At 35.2% G+C, this 20,889-nt stretch overlaps 1 protein-coding gene and 2 long non-coding RNA genes across 3 annotated transcripts; 1 reads left to right on the top strand and 2 right to left on the bottom strand.

Moving 5' to 3' along the window:
* Positions 1-8,321: 8,321 nt before the first annotated feature.
* On the bottom strand, positions 8,322-9,981 carry LOC123884294. The gene is made up of 2 exons (XR_006800734.1): positions 9,721-9,981; positions 8,322-8,797 (listed from the first exon to the last, which is right to left on the bottom strand). It is a non-coding gene; the product is annotated as an uncharacterized LOC123884294 (long non-coding RNA).
* Positions 9,982-11,471: 1,490 nt separating this feature from the next.
* Positions 11,472-16,974, bottom strand: LOC123902517 (probable alpha-amylase 2). The gene is made up of 10 exons (XM_045952308.1): positions 16,222-16,974; positions 16,096-16,139; positions 15,425-15,778; positions 15,180-15,325; positions 14,957-15,069; positions 14,709-14,797; positions 14,213-14,335; positions 13,847-13,882; positions 12,153-12,251; positions 11,472-12,067 (listed from the first exon to the last, which is right to left on the bottom strand). Exons 1-10 carry the CDS (start codon positions 16,289-16,291, stop codon positions 11,876-11,878), a joined length of 1,266 nt encoding a protein of 421 aa, XP_045808264.1. The 5' UTR covers positions 16,292-16,974; the 3' UTR covers positions 11,472-11,875.
* Positions 16,975-17,295: 321 nt separating this feature from the next.
* On the top strand, positions 17,296-20,663 carry LOC123902608. Its single transcript, XR_006807688.1, has 4 exons — positions 17,296-17,525; positions 17,832-17,879; positions 17,965-18,064; positions 20,320-20,663. It is a non-coding gene; the product is annotated as an uncharacterized LOC123902608 (long non-coding RNA).
* The last annotated feature ends 226 nt before the right edge of the window (positions 20,664-20,889 follow it).

Below are 20,889 nucleotides of genomic sequence, written 5' to 3'. Positions count from 1 at the left end.
GTTTATCATGATAGCTTTTGACCTTCTCTTTGTACAGCTTAGAAGATTCATAAGCTTGGCATCTCAATTCATCCAACTGTTGTAACTGAACTTTTCTTTTCTCTCCAGCTTGGCTTTCATCAAAATTCAAAAATTTTAAAGCCCAATAGGCTTTATGTTCAAGCTCGACCGGGAGATGACATGCCTTACCATATACCATCTGAAAAGGTGTAAGGCCTATTGGTGCTTTGAAAGCAGTTCGATATGCCCATAATGCCTCGTCTAACTTCAATGACCAATCTTTTCTTGATGCAGACACAGTTTTTTCAAGAATTTTCTTTATTTCACGATTCGAAACTTCTGCTTGTCCGTTGGTCTGAGGATGGTATGGTGATGCTACTTTGTGCTTGACTCCATAATGCTCAAGTGCTTTGGCTAGTTGAGAATTGCAAAAATGTGACCCTCCATCACTAATAAGCACACGAGGAGTTCCAAAACGAGTGAAAATGTTTCTTTTTAGAAATTTTATCACCGTTTTGCCATCGGCTTTTGGTGACGCAATTGCTTCCACCCACTTAGACACATAATCTACTGCCACAAGAATGTATTCATTTGAAAATGATGATGGAAAAGGGCCAACAAAATCAATACCCCAGCAATCAAATACTTCAACAACATGCATGTTTTGAAGTGACATTTCATTGCGCCTTGAAATTCCACCAATTCTTTGACAGTTATCACATCTCCGAGTATGTTCATAAGTGTCTTTGAACAAACTCGGCCAAAAGAATCCTGACTGCAAAATTTTTGCTGCTGTTCTCTCTCCATTATAATGGCCTCCATATGGTGAGTTATGACAATGCCACATGATGCTTGTGGCTTCCTCTTTTGTAACACATCTCCTCAACAAGTTGTCTGCTCCAATTTTAAACAAATAAGGATCATCCCAAACATATTGATTTGCTTCACGGAGGAACTTTTTCTTTTGGTGCCAATTGAAATCATCCGGTATTAATCCGGATGCTTTGAAATTAGCCATATCAGCAAACCATGGCCTTTCTTGCACCATAAGCAGTTTTTCATCGGGGAATTCTTCAAGAACCTCACGTTCATGTTTGGTCACCTCATTGTTTACAAGTCTTGATAAGTGATCAGCTACCAAGTTTTCTGTTCCCTTTTTATCTTTGATCTCAAGATCAAACTCTTGTAGTAAGAGCATCCACCGAATGAGTCTCGGCTTAGAATCAGCTTTTGTAATCAAATACTTGATAGCTGCATGGTCAGTGTACACAACAATCTTTGAACCAATCAAATAAGAACGAAATTTCTCAAGTGCATACACTATAGCAAGCAATTCTTTCTCGGTTGTTGCATAGTTAACTTGTGCATCATTTAATACTTTGCTTGCATAGTGTATAGCATGAAAAATTTTGTTCTTTCTTTGTCCAAGGACTGCACCAACTGCATAATCACTAGCATCACACATCAATTCAAATTCAAGTTTCCAATCGGGTGCTATGATTATGGGTGCAGTCACCAATCTTTCTTTCAATTTATTAAAAGCAAGTAAACATTCATCATCAATTTTAAAAGACGTACCTTTGTTAAGCAGATTGCTTAATGGTTTGGCAATTTTGGAAAAATCTTTGATGAATCTTCGGTAGAAACCGGCATGACCTAGAAAACTTCTGATTCCTTTGACATTTACCGGAGGAGGGAGCTTTTCAATGACCTCCACCTTTGCTTTATCCACTTCAATACCCTTGGAAGAGATCTTGTGACCAAGAACAATGCCTTCGGTCACCATAAAATGACACTTCTCCCAATTAAGAACCAGGTTTGTTTCAACACACCGCTTCAGTACGGTGTCCAAATTCTTCAAGCAATGTTGGAATGACGGACCGAACACGGAGAAATCATCCATAAACACCTCAATGCATTTCTCTATCAAGTCAGAAAAAATTGCTTGCATACACCGTTGAAATGTTGCTGGTGCATTGCACAATCCGAAAGGCATTCTTCTATAAGCAAAAACACCGAAAGGACATGTGAAAGCTGTTTTTTCATGATCCTCGGGGTTGACTGAAATTTGATTGTACCCCGAATAACCATCTAAGAAACAATAGAACTTTTGACCGGATAGTCTCTCAAGCATTTGATCCATAAATGGTAATGGAAAATGATCTTTTCTGGTTGCTTTGTTGAGTCTCCGATAGTCTATACACATCCGCCACCCGGTGACGGTTCTTGATGGAATCAATTCATTTTTGTCATTTGTAATCACTGTCATTCCTCCTTTCTTTGGAACCACCTGGACTGGACTAACCCAAGCACTGTCGGAAATCGGATAAATCATACCAGCTTCAAGTAATTTCACCACTTCTTTTCTTACAACCTCCTTCATTGTTGGATTCAAACGACGTTGGGGCTGTGCAACTGGTTTATAATCATCCTCCATCATGATACTATGCATACAATAAGATGGACTAATACCTTTCAAGTCGGATAATGCCCATCCGATTGCTTCTTTGTTGTTTTTCAGCACTTGAATCAGACTTTCTTCTTCACCTTTTGATAGAGAACTGCTGATTATTACTGGTTTTTGATTGTCATCCCCAAGGAAAACATACTTGAGGTGTGATGGTAATGTTTTCAGCTCAAGTTTTACTTCTACCGGCTTTCCATCCTTCTTCAACTCGTCAATCTCTACTTCAGGTTGAGGTAATTCTTCAAAAGTATCAAGTTGCTTCAAGAAGTCCTCAATCTCTTCTTCTTTTTCGGGGTCAAGTGCTTCGAAAGCATCTGTCAAGGCCTGTTCAAGAGATGAAGGTCTATGTGCTTGCTTTCTTACATCTAATATGGCTTCTTCAGTTGCATCAAGTTTGAAGCACATATCTTTCTCATGTGGATGCTTCATAGCTTCCCACAAATTAAAACTAACCTCCTCATCTTGAACTCGAACTTTCATCACCCCGTCATCAATATCAATCATCATACGAGCTGTTTTCATGAACGGTCTTCCAAGAATTAACGGAACATCATCATCCTCTTCAATGTCCATCACCACAAAGTCTATAGGGAACATAAACTTATCAACTTTTACAAGAACATCTTCAGCCATTCCCGACGGACGAGTGATGGATTTATCAGCAAGTTGCAATGTCATTCTTGTACGTGTGATGTCAAGACCACCAACCCGTTGGATTACTGATAACGGAATAAGATTTATGCTTGACCCTAAATCAATAAGAGCTTTTCCAACATTCACATTACCAATGGTAACCGGCAACGTGACTCTTCCCGGATCTTTTTCTTTTGTCGGAAGAGTTCGTTGGATAATAGCGCTACAGCTTGCATCAAGTTGAATGACTTCATCATCATTGTACTTCCTCTTTTTGGTAAGGATTTCTTTCATAAATTTTGCATATGTTGGCATCTGCTCTAAGGCTTCGGAAAATGGAATGTTGATTTGCAATCTTTTAAAGATATCCATAAACCTTGCATACTGCCTTTCTTTATCCTTCTTTGATGGAGCATGTGGATAAGGCAGATGTTGAGGTAAACTACTCTTTTCTTTTCTCACTTCAACCTCCTTCTCTCCCTTCTCTGCAATTTTTTCATTTTTTTCTGTTTTTTCATTTTTTTTCTTTTTCAACTAATTCTTCCTTTTTATTCTTTTCTGCTTCATTCTCACTTTCTCCTTCCTCCTCTTCATCTGCTCGTCTCATAACCTCCTCTTCCTTCCTCAAATTATCACCTATTCCCTTGCCAACTTCCTTACCGCTTCTTGTTGTAATTGACTTGCATTGTTCTTTTGGATTCGGTTCGGTGTTGGCTGCAAATGATCCTCCTTGATTTTTGTTATTGGCCATTTCTTTTGCTATTTGACCAATCTGAGTCTCAAGATTTCTTAACACCGCATCATTGCCTCTTTGGTAGACTTGAGTTTCTTGCACAAACTGATTTTGTTGTTGATTCATCAAATTTTGTTGTTGATTCTGTTTGGTCTGCGTCTCTATGAATGATCTCAAAGCTTCTTCCAAATTTGAATTTTGAGTTTGTTGTACCGGTGGTTGACTGTAGCTTTCATATTGTCTTTGCCTATTTGATGAGCCAACATCTTGTCTCCAACCTTGACCATAGTTTGAGTTGTTTCCCCTTTGATAGCCAGCATTATTCGGATACTGACTCTGTCTTTGTTGATTTGCCATGAAGTTCACCTCTTCATGAGATGGAGGACAATGACCAGTTGGATGATCTCCGGTGCATAATTCACAAGATGCTACTTGCTTTGCTTTCCCCGATCCTTCTTGAAGAGTCATCAACTTTGACATTTGTTTGGATAACTCCTCCACCGTGTTGGTAAGAAGCTTATTTTGAGCCAATACAGCATCTGATGGATCAAGTTCAAGAATTCCAGGCTTCTTTTGAGTTTTGCTGCGTTCACTTTGTCGATCACTAAGTGACATTTTTTCAATGATAGTCGTAGCATCTGCAGCACTTAATGATAAAAGAGAACCACCTGCTGTTGCATCTAAAAGGAGCTTTGAATCCTGCAAAAGACCATTTCTAAAAATATGAATTTGGGTTAGTTCATCAAATCCATGATTAGGGCATTTACGCAGCATTGCTTTGTATCGATCCTATGCTTCACATAGAGTCTCATTGGAACCTTGAGAAAACACTGCGATTGATGTTTTTGACTCCATGAACTTGTGATGCGGAAAGAATCGATCAAGAAACTTTTCTTCCAAAGTATTCCAATTTGTCATGACTTGAGCTGGTAAATCAAGGTACCAATCTTTGGCTTTTCCTATCAATGAATGTGGAAACATTCTCATGAACACCGCTTCCTCCTCCGCTTCAGGAGCACCAAGTGAACCGGCAATTTCATAGAATTTGACCAAATGGTTGTACGGATCTTCATGTGACAAACCTGTAAAAGGGTTAGCATATAACAATTCCAAGAGTCCGGTTTTCATCTCCGTTTGTCTTGCACCTCTGGGAGGCCTTGCAAGATGAGCAAGCCTCCGCGGACTATTGTGACATGGCCTTATACCGGCACCTCCACCTTCGTTACGTGGCGGATCGTCAGCCATCTCTTCGGAGATTGAGGATGTTGAAGAAATAGAAGCAGAATTTTCTTCTTGCAGCCTCTTTTGTTTGGCTAATTGTTTCCTTTTCTTTCTTTGACTGTTATTCCTTCGAGCTGTTCTTTCGATTTCTGGATCAAAAAGTAAATTTTCTGCAGAAATCTTTCCTCGCATAAACAGGACAACAATCTAACCAGACAAGTTAGCGTGCACAAAAGATAACGAATAGTAACTGAAATTTAAAAAGTACAAAATTGCTTAAAACGATAGAAATTGCGATTAAACAACTAATATCAAACGCCAGTCCCCGGCAACGGCGCCATTTGATGAAATACAAAAGCAAGTATTTTCGTTATATCGTATCCACAGGGACTAGTGTGATATCAATTGTACATACACAAATTCCATGATTCTAAGTGCGGGTTTGTTTTGATTTGGTTTCGTAACATAAAATTGCGATAAAAGTGCGTGATAAACTTTTGAGATAAAAACTTGTTGGAATTGGCTTTCATCAAATCATTCACATGTATCAGTTAACTATTGATATATATATTTCATTTACCAATCAATATCGTCACGTATTACTCGTTGATCATATCCGTGTCCGGAATATGTCTTGAAATCTATTGTATCTATTAACTTTCCGATGTCTCGAATCATTAATCGATAAAATAGCATTAAGCTCTAATACTTTAAGTGACTATTAAATCTCAAAATCTATGTCTAAACTTTGAACTTTAACAAGTGATTATCCTATCTTTGATTCAAATAACATATGTCTATATTATTTAAATCTTTTAATAAAAGCATGAAAACAAGGACATCACTATAGCAAGGTTAAACTAGATTCATGATCATAATTCAATTACATCCAATCCCAACAAAAGAGATTTAGCTATGAATAGCCATGATAAACTTACAAAAGAGTGAAGATGAGAAGGATTGAAAAACCATTGGGCTTGATTTCTCAAGTTGTGTGGAATCCACCTTCAAAACCTCACTAACAGGATATATCTATGAAAATAGTGTTTTTCTATCTGATATTATCTAACTTGATATTTTACAAAATGATCTGAAATGCTATTTATAGACTTCTGGAAAAGGCCTATTCGCTACGCGAATCCTTGTTCGCTACGCGAAGAAGTTGCTTAGTTGAAGAGGTTTGCTGACACGTGTATTTAGCTGTGACTCATCCTATGCTCGCTAGGTGTTCGCTGCAGCGAGCTTATTCGCTGCATGCTCGCTGGTGCTTCGCCAAGTACCCTGGACTCACTGCCTTTGTTCGCTGCATGCTCGCTGTAGCGAGTTTGTTCGCTGCAGGTTCGCTGGGTGTTCGCCAAGTACCCTGGACTCACTGCCTTTGTTCGCTGCATGCTCGCTGCAGCGAATGCTTCAGAATTTTGTTTCTTTTCTTAGTATCAGCATGAACCTAACAAAATGGTTGGATTTTGATAATTCTTGCACAAATTCTTAGTACACACTATATTTACATCAAAAGTGATTTATATTCCAAGGATTTGTATTCAATAAGTGCCTTTTAAACATGCATTTTAACCAATATTTAGCACTTATCACATGCATACTATCCAAAAAAATTTCAACTAAACTAACCTTAATTGCTTTATATGATTTTTTGTTTTATGTAGCATAGTTTTGTAAAATGGTTATGTGATGTTTTACTTAATAACAATGGTTTTAGTGTATAACATCTTGACACTAATGCCCATATGAAACCATTTAACTAAAATAATGATTTAAGTGTATAACGCTATGAAACCATTTAACTAGACTAATGGTTTCAGTGTATAACATCTTGAAACCAAATAACAAGACTAATGGTTTCAGTGTATAACGCTATGAAACCATTTAACTAGAATAATGGTTTCAGTGTATAACGCTATGAAACTTTTTAACTAGACTAATGGTTTCAGTGTATAACAGTATGAAACCATTTAACTAGACAAATGGTTTCAGTGTATAATATCTTGAAACCAATTAACAAGACTAATGGTTTTAGTAATAATCAATATTTAAACCATTAAACCATACTTATGGTTTCAGTAATAATCAATATTTAAAATCATTAAACCATTTAGTGTAAAACCATTTTACAATACAAATGGTTTCAGTGTATAACTATATGAAACAATTTAACCAGCATAATGGTTTCCAGGATTTTTAAAACCATAAAAACACAATATTGATTTCAATAAACACATAAAACCATTTTATAATACAAATGGTTTCACTTTTTAACTCTCTGAAACCATTTAACCAGCATAATGGTTTCCAGGATTTTTAAAACCATAAAAACACAATATTGATTTCAATAAACACATAAAACCATTTTATAATACAAATGGTTTCACTTTTTAACTCTCTGAAACCATTTAACCAGCATAATGGTTTTCAGAATAATTGTAACGAAAATTCATACTTATGGTTTCACTGTTGTAACGAAAATTTATATTCTCGAGGAAAACATACAACCAGAGAGAGTGACTGGCCTCAAAGGGTCTCAAAATATTCAAATAATTTTGTATAAAATTCTGCAAATTTTTCAAGAAATATTAATTTTTTAATAACATTTCTTCCTCATTTAAATAATTAAAAATAGTTACAGGTGTCCAAAAATTCCCAAAGAGATACCCAAATTTCAAGAAAATTATGTATTATTTTTATATAAAACAAAATTAAAAAAACGGATTTCATAGGACCCACACGCGCCTCCACGCGCCTCAGCTGCGACTGGGCGTAGATGGCGCGCACTGTTCATCTCCACCTTCACCCATTTCTGCAATTCGCGGGTCACGCGACCCGGTTTACCGACCCGGTTCGTTCTCTCTTGTTTCTCAACGGGAGACGACGAACCTTATACCGTTTTGATCGTCGTTCGATTTTAGAGAGATACCTTATGTTATTTTCAAAAATAGATACCTCATGGGAGAGAACGGAGGGAGCGAACGCGAGAGAGAAAGGATGAAGAAAAGGAGAACACGTGTGATTACCTCTCCCTTGAAGAGTGGCTAGGATTATTACATGTGTAAGACCCATCTAATGGTTGAAAATGGTTTATGCACCATGCATAAATTTGGACTTATGGATATTAACTTTTGCTCATTGTTTCAGTAATAATCATTATTTAAAACCATTTAACAATAATAATGATTTCAATGTATAACATCTTGAAACCATTTAACCAATATTAAGGATTTCAAAAATCTATGTTACCCTAATAATCAATATTAATGGTTTAACGATACTAATGATTATATAAAACCATTTAACAATACTAATGGTTTCAGTGTATAACATCTTGAAACCATTTAACAATACTAATGGTTTCAGTATCAGAGCACACTTCATAATCATTCCAAATACACAATATAATTCTAAAGGGCAATATTGTGTACAGAATGACACTCAAAGGGCAATTAAGTTGTGATATGATCCATATAGAAAAAACTCCAACTTGCTTCCACCCTTTTTTCTTGTTGGGAACTATACACATTTCCTTGAATGTGAGCTTGGCAACAAAGAATTAATATGGATTTGCATCAGTGAATACACAAGAGTAGTTGAATGCATAACATTTGCTTCAAACCAAGGATGACAAACAATTTTGTGCAACTGATTCATTGCACCTATGGGTCCAATTGGATAGACATTATGTTGCTTGAGGTGAACCAATATGTCCAGGTTATGGCCAGTCCAAGGTCTAGATACTATCATAAAAATTGAAGCAATAATATTCTTGAAGATATATTTAGCTTGATGAAATTTAACATTTGCAAGAGACCAAACACTAGGGTCAAGGATAGCATGGTTGAGATTTCTCATAAAATTGGAAGCATATAATTGATAGTAAAAACATTCATAACCATCACAAGCCACATCAATAATAGAATTGATATCACAAGAACTACAAACATGCTTAACACTTGGACTATGGTGGTGAGCCAACAATGTCAAAGAAGTTCAACTCTTGCCCAAGCTCACAATATTTAAGGCAATCGAAAGTAACAAAATCCAATTTTGCATTCAATCGAAACATGACAGGTCCCATTGTACCAGAGCTAGAAATATCAACTTGTATAAAAGATGCATGAATTGGCATGCCATTCAGTTTAAGAGCGTCACAATAGAAATTGGTTGTGGCAGACATTTTAACAAACAAACAGTAGGCTTCACATGACGACAGTGTATTGGTAACCAAGACAATCTTTACAACCAAATCATATACATGGAGAACATGGTTAATACCACCCCATTGTATACCAACTTAAATGTCATGGTTAAGAAGGAATTCAGTTGGATTCTTACTGTAACTTCTCAGAAAATGAAAAAACAACACCAAGCCTAATATGTTGAAATTATGTTGAGCATACATAGAACCAGTGTGAGACCAAGTAATCTTGTTTCTAGTAGGCAAAGACTCAAACAGGTTTTCTGCATCACTTAAGAGGTTTATAAATGGTGAATAGGTGTTCAAGATGGTGCTAGAAATGAAGTTACTGTGTTGATGAAAATCGAACACCATTTGGGTGAGTGGATTGGTATAACCAGCTCTCAAAATAGAATAGGAAAACACTAATTTCTCATCTATCTGATTGAATACATCAACAATATTGGAAAAGGAAGAAAATACCTCAACCATAAGAGCAATCAATGTTGGAAGTGTAACATTATCTGGCGGTTCAGGAGGCAGTGGAAGGTTCGCCACTGTGCGATGGTTACTCTCGCCGCCGCGATTCGCCGTTTCGTCGAATCATCTTCCCGCAATTCCTTCACCACTTGCTTCAGCTCTGTCAATATCTCTTCCTTCTTAGGATTATTACACGTGTAAATGGATCTGATGGTTGTGAAGTGTTTATGCACCATGCATAAGGAAAGACTTATGCATAATAACTTTTGCCACTCAAATTGGCACCAGAGATAATCGAACCTCAGACCTCAAGAGGAGCACACTCCCAAGTCTCAAGTCAATACCAATACACCAACCCAAATGGGTTTTAAATTATGTGGAATTACGTGTTGTGATTACAGCAGAAAATTCAGGTCCATGTATAGGGTCTGTTAATGCATGTCCTAAAAGTAAATATTAAGATTTTGAAAATTATAAATTTGTTTACTAAAAAAATTTAGAAATTTGCATTTATTTTTTATTTTTACCATCAGTATCCGACCTATTGGACCACCTAATCTGATTTGGGGGTCAATTCTGTCATCAGTATCCGACCTATTGGACCACCTATTGGACCGATTGCAGTTGCGAGGATCGAATTGTGGTCCTTTCTACAAAATCTAGCGTCAATTACCACCGGACCAACTAACGATTGGTTAGAAATTTTTGTATTAACAACGCAAGAAAATATATTGTTTAAAAAGTATAATGTAAAAATTTAAAGAGAATATTATTACATTGCATTCTTTAAAAAAAAAATTATTACATTGCATTCATATTATTTTCACGGTGTTAATTATAAATAAACATTAATTTTTTAAATTATAAATTAGATACATCAATTATTCGATTAAAGTAAAAGTTTACTGGTAATTAAGACATGAATATAACCATTTTGCACAAATGAAAAAAGTGTATAAATAAGAATAAGAAAAATGTTTTTTTTAAAGTATTTTTATTTTTGATGTACTATTTACAATTACTGTATCATAAAGTAAAATATACTAGCAGAGAACAATATTTTATTAAATACGTGATAGTACTTTTTATTTTTCTTTTTCAAAATAAAAAAAAAACATAATATAGAAAAAAAAACATAATACAAAAATTGAGTTGTATGTCATTAATTTTTAGTATATATATTTTTATGTTTAATGAAATAGTAAAATTGGTTGATGACACAACTCAATTTTTATACTACAAAAGTTCTTCTCTGTATTAAAAAAAATTGACAAAAATTGTTCATATATATATATATATAGGGTGAAGAGTACCAACTGCAAGTATTAGATGTTTCAAGTTGTCTGCAATGAGCATAACTATTTATAAATGGATCACTCATTGTAGAACGATCTGAGTATTAGGAAAAATAGTTGTGAAGATTAACTTAAAATCAGGAATTTGAGAGTTTGCTAGTTCCAGGATGCATAGATATAAGATCAAGTTGAACAGGTGCAAAAATGCTAAAAGTTGTAACCAAAGAGTAACTTGAACTGGTGCATAAATTGATGCACCCGTGCATGCACGCAGATTTGGAGAAAATCTATTTTGATTTTGTTTAATTTTAGGCAGATTTGTTTGCTTATATTTTTCTATAAATAAAAATTGTTATATGCATAGAAAAATTGAAATGATGGAATATACTTTTTGAATCTAGAACTAGGATAATCATATGTTAAATGCTAAAATCTAGGAATTTGAATTTAGGTTTAACATGCACTCGAAGTGTCATATATGTTAAATGCTAAAAAGGTATACATTGAACAGTTTATTGTTATACATATAGACAGACATAGAGTTACTGGCCACCATATAGTTGCTGCAAAAAGGTATACATAGAACAGTTTATTGTTATACATTACAGAAACAAGCAGCTATATCCTTATTTAATAAACTAATACAGATGCAAAAAAAGCAGTTGTGCAAGTAGATAATACATAAGTTACTAACACGTCGGCTTCGAAAAAGCCTACTAGCGGCAAAAAAAGAAAATGAAAAAGAAAAAAAAATAGAGCTGCTGTTTCATCATGTATTATAATTAAAAGCATATAAAAAACACTTAATTCCATTTCATTTCAGTACACACCCAGTGGAGAGGAAGGGTCAAGCCACATGAACACTACTTGTGCCATACAGCATAGTTATGGCCACTGGTCGATAGTGTCCATTCCCTCCCAGATGGGCTCCATGAACCATCTCCAATCTTCATGCAGAGCTTCTCTCCGATGATTGCAGAGTAAACGTTGTGCTTAGCCTCCAGGATCCTAATTGGTGATCTGCTATGAATACCTTGACGCTTGCGAGTGTCAATCTGCAGTTAAATGTAAATTGATTTATTTATTAGAAGCTTTTTGTCAAACAAAAATGCATCAGTATGATACTAGTCTGTTACATACCAACTTCACAATCTGCTCATGAATTGAGTTGCTCCAGTCATAAAAGTGGTCATAGAAAATTGTTGGTGTCCCAGGATGAGTCAATATATATGCATACCCCTGCAGTGACCAAAGTGAGATGCAGATCAACATTTTATAAACATAATTAAATTCTCTTTAATTAAGTGTAATTCGTTAGCAGGATAGGGGCTAAAAGTCCAAGTCAAAAGTCATGACAACTAAAACATAGTGTAGTTAACCGAATATAGGTAACAAGCAAAGGAAAGATACAGGAAAATATATAGATTGCCAAACTAATAGCATAATGGCAAGACTACATATAAATGGTAAATTATTAAGTTTAAGATTGTGCCTGAAGCAATTTCAAAAAAATGATTTATCATTTTAAAAAGTTTGAAAGTTTTTCTCTCCAAGGGTTTTTCCTTGTGAGAAGTTTTCTCTCCTAGTGAGTAGTTTCACTTTACTTATTTGGAGCAAGAGTCGTGATTGAGTGTATAAGGTGCGTTCCGCATATTATTGTGCTATGGAAGAAATTATAGATAACTCGGCTCTTCGGGTTGAAGGTGATTGGATGGAGCTTTGGAAATTGGGAATTCCACAAAAGGTTAAGGTATTGCTTTGGAGGTTAGCAAGAGGCTGCTTAGCCCCACTAGAATGAACCTACTAAAAAAACATGTTAATTGTCCAAGCATGTGTGAAGGGTGTGGCTTATTGGAAGAGGACGAGAAGCACATATTTTTTAATTGCAGCAAAACTGAAGGTCTCTGGAGTGAAGCAGGCTTATGGGATGATGTAACTTATGAATTCAATGCTGGAGGTAATTACAAGGTTATCTTTTTTGGTTTGCTGTCCAGATTAAGAGGGCTGAAACAGTGTGATTTTGCGATGCAAATTTGGACAATTTGGAAGCGAAGGAATGAGAAAATATGGTTAGGGATAGAAAGGCCGGTACAGCAGCGAGAGACTTGTTACAGCAGTGGTTAAAGGCACATCAGAGGGCGGGAAGTGCAGCAGCAGTAGACGCAGGTACTGCTGTATTTAAATGGCAAAAACCAGCTGCCGGAATGGTAAAATGTAACGTTGATGCAGCAGTTTTTCAGAAGCAAAATCAATATGGAATTGGCTTGTGTGTTCGCGATGATAAAGGAGAATTTCTCAAAGCAAAAACATTACATGAAAACCAAGCTCTTTTGCCAAAGGAAGCGGAGGGCGGAGGTTATGGACTAAAAGAGGCGTTACTTTGGCTACATGATGAAGGATTTCACTGTCTAACCATCAAGCTAGATTGCAAGGCTGTAGTTGATGGTATCACAGGAAACCTACATGACATGACAGAGTTTGGCTCCCTTTGAGATTTTGTAAAGCTTTCTTGAACACTAATCAAAACTATGGGTTAGTTTCTCTAGGAGACAAGCAAACCTTGCAGCTCATACTCTAGCAAGAGTGTCGGTCAAGGAATTACACTAGTTCCCAAATTCATGATTTTATTCCAACCTGTATTACTTCTATTATTATTAATAATGGCATGAAATAAGTTCGTTCCTTTCAAAAAAAAAAAAAGATTGTGCCTGACAAGCGACCAAAATGTTTATGCTCATATACACATTCTTGGTATCATATGTAACTACTTCCCTCTGGACCGGATAGCATTATTATTTAAAATAAAAAAGCCACTAATGTCCAAAAATATGTACCTCCATAACATGATCAGAGGGGAAGGGCCAATGAGCCTGCACAGAGAATCAAACAAGAGCATGATTTAAGATTTAGTCGTAAAAAATAATGTGTCATTGCCCAAAAAATAAATAAAAATTAAAAAGTAGATGTAAAATGATGTAGAAGGAAATGACATATTTGCGTTGGTATCAAAAGCAAAACTAATTTCAATTCACATGGAAGAAATTAATTTCACATAAATCTAGTATACCATAACCAAGCCTGTCTTTCCTGGTTGCCACTACGAAATAAGAAAGATGAGTATAATTTTGCACTGATCATACACCCCGTTCAAGAAGCATATCAGTGTATTATTTTGACAAATAGTGAACTCAGCACCTCACCTGAGTTGAGCCAGTATCGTGATTGTCTACAAATGTAACTGATCTTGAAGGCCACCACCCTATCACACCAGGTGGCTTCCCTTCAGCATCACGTAGACGCCAAAATTCTCTCTTGACAGCTTCCTACAAATAATGGCCAACGTGAGAAAAGGAGTTTAAGGTGAAAAATTTAACTTTGCAGTATGATTTTAATACACTTGAGATTGAGTATCAAAGTTCGTACATAGAAATTAACTCATTCAATAGCAACTTAGGGGAAAAAACGAAATACTATATGTGTGGTCTAACTGCCATGCTCATTTGTCAAACCTTCATTTAACATTAATTTGGATTCCCTAAATTCAAACTCCCTCAACTTCCCTGCATTTAGGCCATTATCAAGGGTATTTTTTTTGTCTTTACAATATCCAACACATTGGACTCTAATCTCTCTCTCTCTCTCTCGACAAAATTTACACTACATGTAGGAACTGCAGTTGAATTCAATGCTGGGTACCTGGAGAATTCCCTTTGTTGTGAAGTCAAATGCAGTTGAAAGCTGTCCAGTGTCATCAATCCAATCAATTATTCGTTGCCTATGGCTATCTGCACAGAGAGTAAATTAAGCAAGCTAAAGACTAAATAAATATTGAAAGTGTATAATACAAAGGAAATATTGAAAGGCTAATGTATTGATATATTCTGTAAGCAAAACGTATTGGTATAATTGGTGAGTGGGAATATTTATTTAAGCACTATATATACCTTGGTTATAGTCCAAACTGGAACCCTTGTAGTTGCAAGTATCCCAATACTCCCCAACAGAGAACAATGGTTTAGCTCCTTCAATATATTCTTTCACATATTTTGGTGAATAGCTGAAAATGACAGAATTGGAAGGCATACAAGTACAACTATAACTCTTGAATACATAAAGTAAGAAGCCAAAGGAAAACTCTCCATGTTCAAAAGCGATAACACATCTTACCCTTTTGCATAATCAAAACGAAAATCCTGAAAGCCTACTTTATGGCGTAGCCACTGAAGCCATGCTGTGATATCCTTTCTGACAAAATCTTGAGTATGGTCGATATTGGGGAACCCTTTGAAAATGGCCCCAGTGTTTGGATTACCCTGAAATAAACAACACAAAGATACAACGATGGATGCAGATTAGAATCAATGAATCAATGAATATATATATTGGGACGTAGCATGAATATAGGTTACTACCAGTCCACCAGAAGATGATGTTACAGCACGTTCATCCCAGGATAATGGAATTCCATCAAAACGATTATATGTCCCTCCATGTCCTTTGACGGTGCCAACACGATGATTGATAACAATATCAGCCATTGGTCTGACTTTGTGTTGGCTCATGTTATGAAGTAAAGCTTTTAATTGATGCTCAGAACCATATTTAGTATTAAGAGAGTAAAGGTTCTGAGGAGTGTAGCCTTGAGGGGAGAAGGAATGAGTTGGAGGTGGCAACCATGCTGAAGTGATTCCAGATTTAGCAATGTCAGGAAGTTTGGTTTGTAAAATTTGCCACCAATTGAATTTGTGAGAGTCCCAGTTGAATGCCTGTATGTAAAGTTGATGTGAGTGAGTATTAGAAAAGTAATCGATCCTATTAGTTAGTTTTACAAGATGATTACATATTTATATTTAGAGTTTAATTGTTGTGCATTGTCGGTGTAAAGATTCTTTACACATACATCCAATGATATGTTGCCACATCATTTAATAAATTTGACACATCATGTGTTTTTAAACACCATACATGATGTGTCAGTAAATTATTGAATACATGTGTAAAATAACTTTACTGCATATAAATTAAATTCTTATATTTATATAAAAATAACAGCAAAATGGTTTCAGTGAAAAGATATATATACCTGAAAAAGTATTTCCTTTCCATCTCGCAAGAGTGGAGGTGGCCCTGGGGTGTGAAGAAGTATTGATGGATGAGGTGAATAAATAAAAGTATAGAAGAATAAATTAGTAAGTGAAAAGTAGCATACCGATATTATTTGGTTGATTGGTTTGGGTTTGATGAGCTTCCTCCTGGTTGTGATTGTTGGAGTTGCCCATGTTATGTACTTATGTTATGTTAACAGTAGACGACCTCCAACGCAGCACTGCATCAACGATTGAGTTGTTGGAGGGAGAGAGGGAATGGTATTAAATAAATAAAAATCTGGAGAATCGCGGAGATATATAATATGAGCGATCGGAGGAGGAAATAGTAGGGAGGGAATAATAGGATTCTTCTTCTGAGACATAAGATTCAATCATTCATATTCTTCGCTCACTTCGATTCGATTCCATTTGGATTGGATTTGATTTGATTGAGAATAATAATAATAATAATAATAATAATTCCACTTCCACTTCCACCACCTTCTCTTCAATCTTCACTTCACTTCACTTCTAGATTACATTACATTATCAAAAACCCATATAATATAATAGAGAATAATTGCTTAGTGCCTTGGAAGCACTGTTCATTGAAATTGTTGACACGTGGTGGTATAAGTGATTGCTATTTTACTCCAAATGAAGCCACATCCAAAGTTGGCTTTCAAATTTGGGAGAAAGTTTTTTATAGGGAGTGTCCCACTTTGGAGTGGACCCCACTGCCTAGATAGCCCCTATTAATTTTTCATTTTCGTTTTTTTTTGTTACAGCAAAACTCCCACTTTTATTTTTATCACTTTTGTTTTACTTGTTTATCCTGACAATGTCAGCTCATGTCTAGTGTTTTGTTGTACTTCTTCTAAATGATTTTATATTATTATCCTTACAAATGTTGTCTTTATATGTGTAATGCCAAGAGTTTGGATTGGAACAAAAGTCTCTTGACGCTCCTCCCCATCTTATTACACATTTATACTAATAACAACAAATCTTGGAGACCAAGTAGAAGGACAATTTGGTATTATTAGAACAAAATTTTAACAATATATAGTCTTCTCTTCATTCATCTTCCTTCAGCACTAAACAACCATCCCTTCATTCATCTTCCTTTACCACTAAACAGCCATAACATGACCAATCTTCATTTCGTTTTTGTTTGTTTACATTGATTTCTTGAGCCTGAAAATGCTAAAATCATTTAATTAGATCTCCATTCACAGTCAATCTTTTAGTGGAGCATGAATATATGAACAAAGCATGAAGCTAAGAACAATAAAAGGAGAGAATCCAAATCCAATTTATTATGTTACTTTGTTTGAGACTTAAATTTTGTAATTATTTTTGTTCTTTGATTTTTTTTATAGGTGAGCCTCACTTCTTTCAAGGATCTTACTTGTGTTTCACAAAGGTAAAAAAAGAAATGTTTTTCTATCAAATTTAATTTGGTATTACATGAATCTGTCATTAGTAAAAGAATTTGAGTCATACCAAATAATTTGTGGTGCAATCTATTAACAATTACTTTTCTGCAAATAGACAATGAAAACATGAGTTTATAATTACATATTATAGAGAAAACTCTACATAGTTTCATTGAGATGCACAACCATACAAAGTTCATAGAAGTTTCCAATTAGTTATTATTTGTTCCTTAGAAACATTGACATACATATCAATCAAGAATGTTAACAAAGTGGAAACTCAAATTTCATAGATGCAGGTGTTGCTTCTACATTTATAACTCCCTGATATTCTCTAATAGGTAAGTAAATTTATGGTTTATTTTTGTAATTTATGAACATAACTAAAAAAAATAATTCAAATGTGTGCCAAAAAATTTCTTTTAGGATTGGACTAGAAGATGTTTACCTGCAAAGGAAGGAAGGAGCAACAGGATTTAAGAAGAGCATACACTACCAATGAAGCCTACACCACCAATAAAGGAAAGTGAGTTTATTAAACCATTCTTAATCGTTTAAACTTGAGCAAAAAAATATATTCACACAAAAATTAAGTTTTTTACCACTCATTCACTTGACACCCTCATACTTCTAAAATTCCACATATTATTTGAAAGGGACATAAGCTCATACACCCTCCTCCTAAATCTCACATCAACCTGTTTTCGGACACGACACTCAAGTTAAGCCACACATTCTAAATTAACATGACACTTGCTTAAATCAAAGACATGTGATGCTAAGAGTATCTCTCATTGTAGTCACATATTACTTATTTTGTGTTAAAAAATTGGAACATGTTTCTGTGGTAGACATGATTGTTTCTGTTTAAGGACTGTTTGAATGAAGAGTCTTTGCTTTTTTTATAAAAAAAATTAATCCTCAAAAACCCAGAGAAATCATCCCAAAGATGTTCCAAATAAGCTCTATTAGGTAGGTTCAATCATACCATGACCACGAACAGTGACCATATCAACAAAAAAAAAACCAAACAAACAAGAAGTATAATAATGAGAACAATATGAAAATTATATCATATTAAAAGGTCCAAACAGAGCCAGAAGAATATGAAAATAAGTTTACAATGAGTCATGAGCTCATAACTTGTGGAGTGTAGTTGTTGTAAGTCATTTAAATACAGAATTAAAACACAGCAAATTAAAACCAAAAAAGACTTTTCACCACAACCATATCTAAATCAGACACTTGAAAGCAATAAAAAATACATAGACACTGATTTCACAGTTGTAGTATATCATTAATTTTGTTGAGTATTCAATCCTTAAAAAGATCAAGAAGACATGCATAAATCATATATTCAGGTTTGGACAGGGAGAGCATAACAATATATTAAATAAAGAAGAAATATTTAACCATCCACTTAAGCTCAAGCTCATGACAGTAAGTGGCAACAAAACAAGGCACTTGACAAGGGAAGAAAAATGTGAGTACAACTTAGAGGATTAGATAAAAACTAAACACTTAGATAGAAGAGTGAGTTGTAAAATTTTTTAAAAAAACTAGACAATTAGACACATTAAGAAGAGAAAGACACCAAAAGTTTTTAAATGTATTTGGTAGGAAATGAGAATGATTTCAGTATATGGTCAACAAAAAAAATGAAAATAAATCAAGTATATGTACCAATTTGCAGGATCGACAAGATTAAAACAAAACTCATTGTGCCTACACTAATAATTCCCTTTTTCTAAAACAATTGAAAAATAAGAAACAAGAACAAATATACCTCTCCAAATCAAAGCCACCAATGGCAAGAACATAATCCAAAGATCAAAATAAGACACAACCAGAAACTAAAAACACGTGAAATCGATACATAGAGATAGATTCTATACTAGATGGCTTGAAAGGATGACTTTGGCACCATAACCGGTCAAGTATTTGATAGTGGGAACAGGAACACGAATTCTGGTATCATCAGTGTGATGTTCAAGTTATCATCCAGAGGAACCCAAAAATAAAGAATAAACAGCCTAATTAGATGGAATAAAATCATTCAAGGGAAAGATCCAAGAGCTGAAGCAATAAAACAACACAAAAAAGACATGCAAAACATTCGACATAAAGAAAAGGGAAAAAAGGTTAGATCCTTACATATATTTTTCAGAGGATAAGGAAAGTATGAAGTATATAACGGTCGTTTGATGAAACAATGATGATGATGGGAAAACTCCGTTAAATGGAAGTGCCCATTTTTTGATCTACTCCGTAAGTGATTTTGTCGGGACAGAAAGATAGAGATGGTAGAGGAGGCCGGAGAAAACTAGATTATTTTTGTTGGCCAAACGAGGCCGATCTTGATGGTGGTTTGTGGACAAAAACTTGGCGGCGGTTGAAATAGAGAAGAAATAGCGTGACTTCAATTTTTTAGGGTTTGAGAATGAAGGAAATGAGGGTCAAAGGAGTAAGTATGGAGGCCGGGTCAATGAAAGAGAGATTGGGCTTGGCCCATATGTTTGTTTTATGCGAGGGTGTCTCCTAAAATAGTAGTACTAATAGCAATACATTTAAAGTTGTATTTTTATTGAATTTAATAAAATAAATTGACAAGTAATTGTCTACTCGTGTTGTCTTGAGATCTACAAAATCCACATTGCAATCTTTTTTTTTTTTTTTTGACACAATCCACATTGCAATCTAAGTTATAATAATTCATGTTTTTTTTAACCATGAGTCATAATTTGTGTTGTGGAATGATGACGTTTTCTCAATTATATATAGTCATTTCAACAGCAACTACTTAGAAAACTTGAAGGGAGTGAAGCAGTGCTGCCATATCAAGCTGGGCTTCAAGGACTATTTGGGAATAACAATTACTCATCTCCTACTGCTGTGGAATTACCTCAACAGTCTCGAAAATTTAGTGATTTAGCTCAGCACCGACCCAACCAGGGTCAAGGCATTGAGCAACAAATGCTAAATCCTGTTCAACAAGCTTACTATCAATATGCTCTCCAGAGTTCTCAACAAAAGTCTGCTTTGGCAATGCAGAAACCTAAAATGGAAATGTTAGTCCCCACATCTGTTAAGGGTCAAGAAATGCGAATGGGGAATTTTAAATTGCAGGACCTGTTGTTTTCAGATTTAAAAAACCGTTAAAAAATAATTTTTACAGCCACCGAAGAGATTACTGGGTTGAGTCGCGGACTAGGTCGCTCTCTTTAAGACGTTTCGTGGCACTGCCCAAAATTGTGCAAGCAGACTATCAATCACGCCGTCCCCAGGATAAAACAGCCCAGTTACAACTGTATACCGATATGCTACTGCACGGTAGAAATCGGTCAAAGAATA

This window comes from Trifolium pratense, linkage group LG1 (genome assembly GCF_020283565.1).
Source record: "Trifolium pratense cultivar HEN17-A07 linkage group LG1, ARS_RC_1.1, whole genome shotgun sequence".
NCBI classification, from domain to species: Eukaryota; Viridiplantae; Streptophyta; class Magnoliopsida; order Fabales; family Fabaceae; genus Trifolium; species Trifolium pratense.
The sequence above is the reverse complement of the archived record's forward strand: the minus strand, read 5'-3'. Positions and strand labels throughout refer to the sequence as shown.